Here is a 12,114-nt window from a genome sequence, read left to right as displayed (position 1 = left end):
ATTGGATCCCCCTGTGTTAGATGAAGGATCAGACAGCTTCTCTGTTATGCTGAAATTGGCTTGTTTTCTGACTACTCTTCTTGATTCTCTCTGTGTTTGGTGACTTATCTGGCTGCTCTCTGGTATCTGACCCTTGGTTCGTCTTGAGCCTATTCTCTTGCTTGTCACAGGTACCTGTGTATCTAGTATCACTACTTTTCTCAGCGGTGCCCTGCTCCAGTACTAAAGCCCTGCAGAGGGCATCTGCCATGCCCCAGTATCCTGCTCCAGTACCCAAGCCCAGCAGAGGGCATTTACCAAGTACTAGTATTCTGCTCCAGTACCCAAGCCCTGCAGAGGGTCTCTGCCAAGCATCAGTATCCTGCTTCAGTCCTCGGCCATCAAAGTGGGCATTCCAGTCCTCAGCCTTCGTGTGGGCACTCCAATGTTGGCCTTACAGTGGGCACTCCTGTCTTTGTCCCTCAAGTGGGCACTCATGTCCTCTGCCCTAGAATGGGCAATCCACTTCCTAGCTCTAGAGCGGGCATTACTTCTGACTTTGACTCCATTGTGGACTTTACTGCAACATATCCTGTTTCCAGAATCCAACTCTTTTTTTATGTACAAAAATCTAACTAAGCCCTTTCCGCTAGCCCCTATTAGTGCATAACATTGGACTAAGTCTGACACCTCTACATATGAGCTCCAAACCTCTGAACCAGAATGTCATGGCCAAAGAACGGAGATTACTGAGGTGGGGAAATTCCTGTGTTCACTTTTGGAGCAAGTTACCATGATGGCACAACAATTTTAACAATTCTTTTCAAATATTTCAGAACCTGCCTAAGACAATATAATCTGTAACACAGCCTTTATCAACTGGTTTCAGGCATTTATTGATAATCAAAGAGACTTTTTGCAAAAACTTTTTTGCAATTCTATTCTTGATAAGTCTCCCTTTTTTTGGATCCTCTGCATCACTCAGGACTGCCTCTGCTTCATGTAATGGGACTACTTCAAAATAATTTGCAGATGGAAATATCAAGTTAACCAAAGTGTCTCTTTCTGCTACAGAGAAGATTAGAAGGAGAACTCAAGGGCTTTGCTTTTACTGTGGGGGCACTGGTCATGTCATCTTCTTCTGTCCTGTGAGACCTCCAAAGGGTTCTATGCCTATGACTGTCTCACCAGATCATGTTGCTAATGCTGAGTCTGCTAAGGAACCTGTCACAGCTCTTCTGCCAGTTTCATTGAAATCTTCACTTCCTACATAATGCTCTGCACTGAGAAAGAGAATACGGATGGGCTCATCACTATTTTTAGGGACTCAGAATGCTGTCTGGAAGAGGGGTCATTCAGTTTCTAACTATCTATCCTACCGCTTTAGCCCCTTTAAGCCTACGTCTAAGGCAAAGTCACAAGATTATTATTATTATTATTATCGGTTATTTGTAGAGTGCCAACAGATTCTGCAGCACTAACAAGATTGCACTACTGCAGCCCTAAGTAAAAAATCTGTCCAAGATAAGTCTGTGTCTGAGCCTTTTCCCACAGACTGGGTCTATGCTTTGGATGGTACGCTGGTCTGGAGAGTGTATCTAAAGACTCTTTGAAGCTAAGGCCACCCAGATGGCGTCCTGTCATAGCCGTGCCAGGGATTGAACCTGGGATTTCAGATTCACAGCCTTTTACTTTATCCATGTTCTACCAGAGGGCTTTGTATTCTGCTGTTGTTCTTGGAGACCTACTACTTGCACTGGCTAGCTTTCTTGCTCCACCTGCTTTTCAGCTGCATGTAGTTACACAATCAGCACTGCTATAAAAATTCAAGTTGTTCTGGTGAATCTTCTGGCTCTTGTACCCTGCTTGTCTCCTAACCTTTCTATTGGATCTCCCCTGTGTTAGACAAAGGATCAGACGTCTTCCCTGGTATACTGAACTTGGCTTGTTTTCTGACTATTTTTCCAGATTCTCCCTGTGTTTGGTGACTGCTCTCTGACCCTTGGTTTGTCTTCAGCATATTCTCTTATTACCAGCCTATCACAGCTACCAGTGTATTCAGTATCACTAATTTTCTTAGCAGTGCTCTGCTCCATTACCCAAGCCATGCATAGGGCATCTGCCAAGCACTGGTATTCTGCTCCAGTACCCAAGCCCAGCAGAGGGTGTCTACTTCAGTCCTTGGCCCTCAAGTGGAAAATCCAGTTCTAGTCCTTGGCCCTTGAGTAGGAACTTTTGTCTTCGGCCCTCAAGTGGGCACTCCAGTCTTGGCCTTAGAGTGGGCTCTCCTGTCCTTGGCCCTAGACTGCTCACTACTTTTGATTTCCCCTCCGGTGTGGGCATTACTGCAGCCTATCCTTTTTCCAGAATCCAACATTTTCCAGAAACCGAATTTCCTGCACAATAAACCTACCTTGTCTGTCTCTTTGCTACCATGCCTAAAGTGGGTAATTCCTCAAAGAAGCCCATTCCACTAGCCCCTTATAGTGCTAAAGATTGGACTAAGTCTGATACCTATACACATGAGCTCCGAACCCTTGAACCCACTTTGCTGAGCGTGACAGTATTTAGTGGAAATATCTTACATTCCAATGTTCTTCACTATATATTTCTAAATATATCTTTATATATCTATACATATAGATATATATATATTTTAGAATTAAAAAAAAAGATTTATATCTATAGAAATATATATTTAAAAATAAAAAGAACATTTTCTTCTATGTGAAGTCTCATTGAAATGTAAAATATTCATAACTACTTTCGGGTTTAGCACTTTAGGTCTTATGCGGTGTCTGGTTAGCGTGCAAGCGATATGTTAGGTTTTGTGCGCTCCATTAAAGTCTGTGGGGAAAATAATTTAATGTGGTCACAATATCCACAAAGTCCTAAAGTTAGCACGCTTTGGGTTTCACTCACATGCAATAATTCGAGTGCTAACCCGCCCATGAGTGCTAACCCGCCCACGTTAAAAGTTTACTTTGAGTGGTGCGTGTTTGTGCCTGTGCAAAAATTCTTTAACGCCACTTGTAATCTGGCCCTAAATGTGGCATATGACTTTCTAATATAGAATTTAAAATTCACATAATCAAATTTTGTCACTGACATGTTAATTCGCTTAAAGGGACATAAAACACAACATTTTTCTTTCATGAATCCCATAGAACAATTTTAGACAACTTTTCAATTTACTTCTATCAAATTTTCTTTGTTTTCTTGTTATCCTTTGTTGAAAAGCAAAAAGGTACATTTAGGATCGTGCACATGACTGCATTATATGGCAGCACTTTTGTAACAATGTTATACATTCGCATGAGCACTAGATAGCAGCACTATTCCCTGTAGTGTAGTGCTCCAAACATGTGTACACTACCTATATAGATATCTCTTAAACAAGGACTAACATGAGAACAAAGCAAATTTGATAATAGAAGTAAACGGGAAACTGAAATTGTATTCTCTATCTGAATCATGAAAGAAAAAATTTGGGTTTCATGTCCCTTTAAAGTCAATGTAAGTCCATAGGAATATTTAAAGCAACATTCCATTATTTAGATGGATACTAAACCCAAACATTTTCTTTCATGATTCAGGAAGAGAATACAATTTTTAATAACATTCCAATTTACTTCTATTATCTAATTTGCTTCATTCTTTAGATATCCTTTGTTGAAGAAATAGCAATGCACATGGGTGAGCCAATCACACAAGGCATCTATGTGCATCTACAAATCAGCAGCTACTGAGCATATCTAGATATGCTTTTCAGCAAAGAATATCAAGAGAATGAAGCAAATTAGATAATAGAAGTAAATTAGAAAGTTGTTTAAAAGTGCATGCTCTTTCTAAATCATGAAAGAAAAAAAATTGGGTTTCATATCCCTTTAAATCTGATTCATGAAAATGTAATTTTGACTTTCATGTCCCTTTAACTACAGTTATCTCCCTCCTCAAACATCAATTCAGTTGCAGTTCAAAGTTTTGTTGCCAGAAATATTTCTTTTCAGTTGATTTATTTAAGTGCATGTTGATGCTAGAACTAATTTGGAGAACATTCTGACAAAAGATAAACAGTTCTTTGATCACTGGTATATCCTCTAATGATCAAAAGATGTGTAGCTGATTTTAATTTAATTTTTGCTAAATCCTTTTTATAAAATTATAAATATATATATATATATATAGGAGAAAAATATTAACAGATGGCATATTCTTGGCTAACAAATACAGCCAGTACAGACTTGCTGTGCTATAATAATGTTAATGTAAGCAGAGAATATACAAGTATGTATTCATGTATCCCTTGGGAAAGTTAGAACAAATACAGTAATTGTATACAAGATTCCTAATTTTATTCAGTGGACAGATTTTGTTTCTGATTCTGTTCATATCCCTTGCCAGCTACAATACAATACAAACTACACATATATCTTTGAAAACCACACAAAAGATTTTGAGTTTTTTTTTTAAATGACTGTATTATCAGATTTGCATCATTTCTTGATATCTATCATAGAAGAATAAACCTAGGTAACAAACAAATGAAGTATCCAAAGTGCTTAAAAAAAAGTTTCCAAACTTTATTGAAGCAAGATTAAAAAATCTAATGTATATTAAATAATACCAATAATAATGTCTTCTGCATTTTCGCAGTCCATGTTCGCCGTACTCATAGACCCTTACCCTTGGATACTTCATTTGTTTGCTGAGAATGGCGAATCTTGCATCTTTAAAGGTGGTGCAGAGGAGGTTGTCTCATAGAAATTTTTAAGTTTACAGAGGAATATTCTGTAATCCTGTAGAGGAATATTGGCAAACAGTGTAGACCTTATCCCCAGTGTTAGAGGGGTCGTTTGTTAAGGCTGCAGGTAATTTCCCTAGTTTAAGAGGACAGATATAGGGTAGTGGTTTTAGACTGTGGCCCACCCTGCACCCCGGGGGTAACAAAGCTATAGGATAGGATAGGCAAACCCCATCTGGTGTAGAAGGTAAGTGGCAGTTGTTATCTGTGACTTCTTTCTAATGCTGAGAGTAGACTGATGTTAAAGGTACAGTCTTCTCCAGAATTGTTATTGTTTTAAAAGATAGATAATCCCTTTATTACCCATTCCCTAGATTGGCACAACCAACGCAGTTATATTATTATACTTTTTACCTCTGTGATTACCTTGTATCTAAGCCTCTGCAGACTGCCTCCTGATCACATAACTTTTTATTTATTATCTATTGACTTGCATTTTGTACTGTCTTGTGCTAAATTTTAAATAACTCCTCTGGCGTGAGCACAATATTATCTATATGGCCCACATGAATTAGCAGTCTCCTGTTGTGAAAAGCTAATAAAAAAGAATGCGATAAGAGGCTGTCTTTAGTTGCCTAGAAACAGGCAGAAATTTAGAGGTTAAAATGTTATAAAGTTTATTAATATAACAATGTTGGTTGTGCAAAGCTGGGGAATGGGTAGTAAAGGCGTTATCTATCTTTTTAAACAATAACAATTTTTGTGTTGACTGTCCCTTTAAGTGATTGAAGACGTCTCCTTGGGATGCTGCACTATTATGCCTGGTGAAATAGAATGATGCTTAAAATGGAATGGTCTGTCTAAAGTAAAGTCAAAATTAGACTTGAATTATTTAGACAGATCTTGCAATTTTAAGCAACATTCTATTTTACTTCTGCTATCAAATTTTCCTTGTTGTCTTGGTATCCTTTGTTAAAAGTAAATCTAGGTAGGTTCATAGGAACTCAGAAGCATGCACGTGTCTATAGTAGTCTATGGCAGCAGTGTTTAGAATATTGTTTATAGCAGTGTTATAAATTGGTGCAAACACTGCTGCATAGAGTACCAAAGCTTGTGCACGCTCCTAAGCTTTTATCAGCCTAACTAGCTTTACTCTTCAAAAGCTAAAAACGAATTAATTACACTGATTGCAGAGAACTGCAACCAGGTAATTGACCACTGCTGCGCTATCTCAACAGATAGCTAAATGAGTGCAGCAACCAAAACTGAAGGGGTTATCTCTAAAAATATGTTTAATGGATTAAAATGATCCCTATAGATAAAAGTCACACATAAAAATGTAATACATAAACATATACAGTAAACAAATAAAATAGATCACAATAAAACAACAAATAGATTTAAATGGAGAACAAATGCACAGTCTCTTTGATAGAAATCGTCCGTTGGTTAAAAGTCTTTTTGTATGCCAGTTGATATGTTAAAAAGCAGAAAGGGCGTCAAGCAAGCTCCTGATGGGTTAATAGCCAGCAAAAAAGCTAAGTGATAGGGCGAGAAGAAGGATATACAAAATCCTTTAAACAATTTGAAGATACAAAAAACATAAGGTGCACACTTTTACTTACACCAGATGTTGATGAACTGTCACAGGGGGCTCCTCTCAAGGGCAAGCCGCTTGTATTTTCACAGCGTGTCCCAGGGGTTTTGCAGCAAACAGAGGTCCGTTATGTCTCCGCTGTATTATCCAGCCTCCAGAATGCTCAGCCCACCAGACGGAACTTCAAAACTGCAAGGCGCTCCTTTACGCCAAAACAGAGACTTCAGGCTACGGAAGCCCAAAAAGACCAACGGACGATTTCTATCAAAGAGACTGTGCATTTGTTCTCCATTTAAATCTATTTGTTGTTTTATTGTGATCTATTTTATTTGTTTACTGTATATGTTTATGTATTACATTTTTATGTGTGACTTTTATCTATAGGGATCATTTTAATCCATTAAAAATATTTTTAGAGATAACCCTTCAGTTTTGGTTGCTGCACTCATTTAGCTATCCGTTGAGATAGCGCAGCAGTGGTCAATTACCTGGTTGCAGTTCTCTGCAATCAGTGTAATTAATTCGTTTTTAGCATTTGTCAGTAAGGAACAAGGGAATCCTTAATATTACACTGCAGCTTTGAGTTGTTTTTCCAGCGCTAAGGTTACACTTTTATCTTAGCTTTACTCTTCAACAAAGGATTTTAACAGAACAAAACAAATTTGATAATAGACGTAAATCGAAAAGTTCTTTAAAATTGCAAATTCTATCTGAATTACTTTCACTTACTTAAATAAAGTAAGAAAACTATCTTGATGTAGCAAGACAAAGCACAAAATGGGCCATTAACTAAAAGAACATTTTTCCTTTCAGTCACTTAATATTAAAATCAGGAGATTTTTTGGGGTCATAAATTTATTAATCACAAATGGTAAAAAAGCCAAATTTAAAATATATATATTTTTTCATTATTGAATTAATTTTCTTCCAGATTCTACTGTTTGTAAAATGGTTATATCTACACTTTTTTACATATATTTTCACAGCTGCAGTAATTGCTCTGTTTTATTCTGAAACCGTCTAGTGATTGTTAAGTCTTTTATTATTAATATTCTTCATTAGCTACTCCATGGTGTTCTCCAATCAAGGTTAAAAATGGCCATGCCACCTGCAGCAGCCCATATGGATCTTATTACAAGAATGTGAGAGGAACAAGGTGCAGTATCCATTGCCAGAAAGGCTATGAGCTCCACGGAGCGTCTGAGATTATTTGCCAGGCAGACAAGAGATGGTCTGGTAAATACGCATGCAAGCGTGAGTATTAATCTCTGAATAACATTGATAACTACGGTTTATTCTTACTCTACAGAAAATAGTTGGTTAAACAATATGAGTCACATTACAAGTCAAGCGAAAAAAGGCAAGTGCTATGAAGTATAAACATTGCTCGAGCAAAATCCATACCACACCCTCCTTTTGGTGCTGGTATTACAATTAATATTTATTGTACTGCTGTAGTATAGTACACGCTATATTATGCATGTTGGATATTGCAGGTATGTTAATTCGCTCAGATAATCGATTTCTAAGTGAGTCTGCACTAAAATTGATGGTGGACTTAACACTTACATGTTTTTATATAAAATGTTTATCATTAATTATTTTGCCCCCTTTTCAGATAATTTGGCTCTGAAAATTGAGCAACTAGTAATTCTCAAAACTTGAAATATACCCTGGTGACTTCTCAAGGCTTACCCTGTTATACATTGGCCCCTAATTGGCTTTAGCTGATTTCCACTGGAAAACAATTCATTTTGTACTAAAATTATGACTGGCTAGCCTTGTTGTCTGTAGATTAAATCCCAGATTGGCTCTAACAAATAAGGCACATGGTCCATGAAATTTGGCTATTGAAAAATAATTGCAATAAAAAGGATGCTAAATTGGTTGATATGCTATTAGCAATTCAACATAAATGTCTTGTAATTACCAGGTATTTACTGTCCCCTTCAAGGGAGGTAAGCAGAGGAGCACGCACGTGTCTGCAGCACTATATGGGAGCCGTTTTGGAAGAATGTTATACATTTGCAAGAGCACTAGATGGCAGCACTTCTTCCCACCAGCATAATTAAACACTAACTGCAAGTCTTCCAATATATTAATCCCTTTACTTACTCCCTGCTTGATCACCGCCCCTCCCATAATTAATTATTCATCTGAATTCATTTTTGTCCATTAAACCCCCTTCATAATTAACCTCCCTTCTTATTTAACTCTCTTTATTCAGTCCATCCCTTAATCCAGCCCTTAATTATTCCTCTTTATTCTTCTAAATTACCTCCCTCTTGATTTTCCTCTTACTAATGTCCCTCTTGTTTAATCATGTATAATTTATTTCTCCTTGATGAAAGTTTGCTAATGTATTAAAAGACATGGCTCCAAAGCATGTGAGTGATTTAGCACCTACATCATATGTACAGCATGACCACCTCAGGTGGCCAGTTGATATGTAAAATTGACCTCCATAAGGGAAACCACATGTATTATGAAAGTAATGGACCTGATTGGAATAGCTTTCTAGGTTGTCCTGTTCCGTGGCCTTACCAAATTTTGGTTTACCATCTATAAGATGGTGAGATAGGCTGGGGGTAATCTCACTTTTCTTACTGAGGTTTAGGAGCAACATTTTTATCTTTTCTCAGGGCCTGGTATTTTAAAATTCTCTGGTCTAGGGATTTTATCAAAGCTGTTTTATCAGTATTATTAGGACCCTCAAACAATTTTAGAAAGGCAAATTGTAGCTTGAGAGCTGTTTATTTAATCAATTAGTTTTATGGGTGTGAAGGGAAGATGCATACATTAATATTTAATACTATCTCTCTATGCAGGCAAGTGTTTAATAATTGGGCCCTCAGTAAGATGCGTAAATCTCAGTTGAACAATTGGCATATAATGGCCTTAACACATTTACACTTGCTAAAAAGTGTAGCTAAATGTTTTGCACTTTTATGTTTTTTCATTAACCAGTAAAACTAGTATTAGCATAAGGGCCTGTGCAAGGCACTTGCTATTTGACCATGTGCATTTTAAATAAAGTCCCCTTTTAAATTCAAATGGCTGGAATGCTGCTTTGAATTTGAATGATCAGTGTTTGGATATATTAGTGAACTAATACACAAATTATTTTCTTTTCCAGAAAAACGATGTTCCAGTCTAACAATGCCCATTTATGGAGGTTTCAAGTGTTTAGATGGAGCCTACTTTAACTCTAGATGTGAATATTTCTGCTCACCGGGCTACCAGCTGAAAGGAGACAGAGTTGTAACTTGTTTGGATAACAAATCTTGGAGTGGAAAACCAGCCACTTGTGTCGGTAAGTTAACCATTTGCAACCTAATAATAAGCTCCATATCACAGAATCTCACATTATAGTTTTTTTTGTTTTTTTTGCTGTCACATAGTACTCTAGACACAAGCACTCTAACCAACCTAAGTATGCTCTTCAACAAAGAATACAATGACATAAAAATATACATTTTATAATAGAAATAAATTGGAAAGTTTTGTTTTGCTTGAAGCCCCGTGTTTCTGGCGAGTTTAAAGACCGCTGCTCCATAACCTGTCCGCCTGCTCTGAGCAGGCAGACAGACATCGCCGCAATTCAACCCGATCAAGTACGATCGGGTTGATTGATACCCCCTGCTGGCGGCCAATCTGCAGGGGGCGGCGTTGCACCAGCAGCTCACAAGAGCTGCTGGTGCAATGCTGAATACAGAGAGCGTATTGCTCTCAGCATTCAGCGAGGTCTGTCGGACCTGATCTGCACTGTCGGATCAGGTCCAACAGACCTTTGTTAAATAGGCCCCTAAAGCTGAAGTCACAGTGACATAATAAAACATGGCCAGTGTAATAATACACTTATCACTGATTTCATGATACATTGAGAGTAAGGCGTGATTTCATACATACTGGATCAAATAGTAATTGAGTAATAGTTCTAGACATTTACAAATTTTTTTACAAGGAAAAAAATCATCTGAAAACCTTGTGCTCTAGCTGTAAATTTAACACAGTTATAAAATGTGAGTAGGAATTTAATAACTGTGCCCATGGAAAATGTTAGCTTTAGCATTACCAAACTACTGAGACCACACAAACTGATCATTTTGTCTGTCAGCAGAAACAACTGGATTACTACATAGAAATATGTAAAATATTTGGTGCTATTCAGTTTTTGGGAATTGTAACCATTCAATTGTTATGTTTATTTTCCAGTGTTTTTGTTATTTAATTTCTATTGTCATTGGTAAAATGTTTTGTAATATATTTTAGGTTTACAGGATACCTGGAAGTCAATATGGGAATGTGTATGAGGGCATTTCAGTAAATGTGACTACTGTTTCTTTGGCATACGTGTATATGCTGTGCATGCCCAGTGCCACTGCATTTAAACACTGCACCTGCTTAGCCAGCTGGTGATGGTTTTATGATGGTAAAAGTTATTACAGTTTCGGCAGCATATGTACATATGCTGATCATACCCAGTGCACTTGTCTTCAAATACTGTGCCAGTCACGTGTTGGGTTGTATAATGCAAATCAAATAATTGCTGACATAATACAAACCACCACCGGTTATCTAAGCAGGGGTAGTGTTTATATACAGGTACACTTGATGTGTAGTATATGTGCACATGCCACTGAAACAGAAATAACATGTACACAGAGAATTTTTGCCAAAATAAGTATATTGCTAGCTGATAAAGTGGTAGCACTCATATAACAAGTGGAAAGTAAACTGTCTTCAGTTGCGCACTTTCCTGATGCACGTAAAAAAACAAACAGAATATTGCGTCTATGATAACGTATTCCCCCATAGAAGTCAAGGGAGCAAAAAAGTGGAAAAAACTTTACTCGAGCGCAAACCTGATCACATATTCAATTGCGCTAACCCAACATGAAAATATTAATAGATCACATTCCAATGTTCTTCACAAAGCAGAATATGCTCTATTTATTCATAAATACATATTTCTATATATATCTGATGGTATTTTGGTACAATATATATCTATACCTATATATATATATAAATATATATATATATACATATATACATGATTAGATATAAGTATAGATACATACAGATATATATTGGAATATATATTTATAAATACATAGAACATATTCTGCAATGCGCAGAACATTAAAAAGTGAAATATTAACAGTAAATACATATGGCTAGATTACGAGTTGTGCGTTACGCTGAAAAAGCAGGGTTAACAAGTCCTAACGCTGCTTTTTCCCTACCGCTGCTATTACGAGTCTTGCAGGTTTAGGGGCACTGCACACTTCTTTGGCCTTAACGCAAACCGACTTACGTAAACTTTGTAAAGTCTTTTTTCTATGGGACTTCCATAGCGCTGATATTACGAGTCTGTCCTGGGAGGCCAAAAAGTGAGCGGTATACTCTACCCCATCAAGAGTCCTAACGCATTTAAAAGTCAGTAGTTAAGAGTTTTATGGTACAACGGCGTAACATAAAACTCATAACTAAAGTGCTGCCGTTGGGGGCGATAGATTAGGGGTTATTAAATGTAGGTAGGTGGCGGCAATGTTAGGGACGGCAGATTAGGGTTTAATAACATTTAACTAATGTTTGCGAGGCGGGAGTGTGGCGGTTTAGGGGTTAATATGTTTATTATAGTTGGGGGCGGCAGATTGGGGTTAATAAGTGTAGGTAGGTTGCAGCGACATTGGGGGCGGCAGATTAGGGGTTAATAAATATAATGTAGGTGTCGGCGATGTTGGGGGCAGCAGATTAGGGGTTTATAAGTATAATGTAGGTGGCGGCG

At 37.4% G+C, this 12,114-nt stretch overlaps 1 protein-coding gene across 1 annotated transcript in view; it reads left to right on the top strand.

Moving 5' to 3' along the window:
• SRPX (sushi repeat containing protein X-linked) overlaps positions 1 to 12,114 on the top strand; it is a 244,242-nt gene that overhangs the window by 119,072 nt on the left and 113,056 nt on the right. Inside the window, exons 3-4 of the mRNA XM_053706469.1 lie at positions 7,383 to 7,574; positions 9,457 to 9,633. Coding sequence (XP_053562444.1) covers positions 7,383 to 7,574; positions 9,457 to 9,633 — 369 coding nt within the window. The remainder of the gene's footprint in view (positions 1 to 7,382; positions 7,575 to 9,456; positions 9,634 to 12,114) is intronic.

This window comes from Bombina bombina, chromosome 3 (assembly GCF_027579735.1).
Source record: "Bombina bombina isolate aBomBom1 chromosome 3, aBomBom1.pri, whole genome shotgun sequence".
Lineage (NCBI taxonomy): Eukaryota > Metazoa > Chordata > Amphibia > Anura > Bombinatoridae > Bombina > Bombina bombina.
This window is presented reverse-complemented; position numbering and strand designations above follow the sequence as displayed.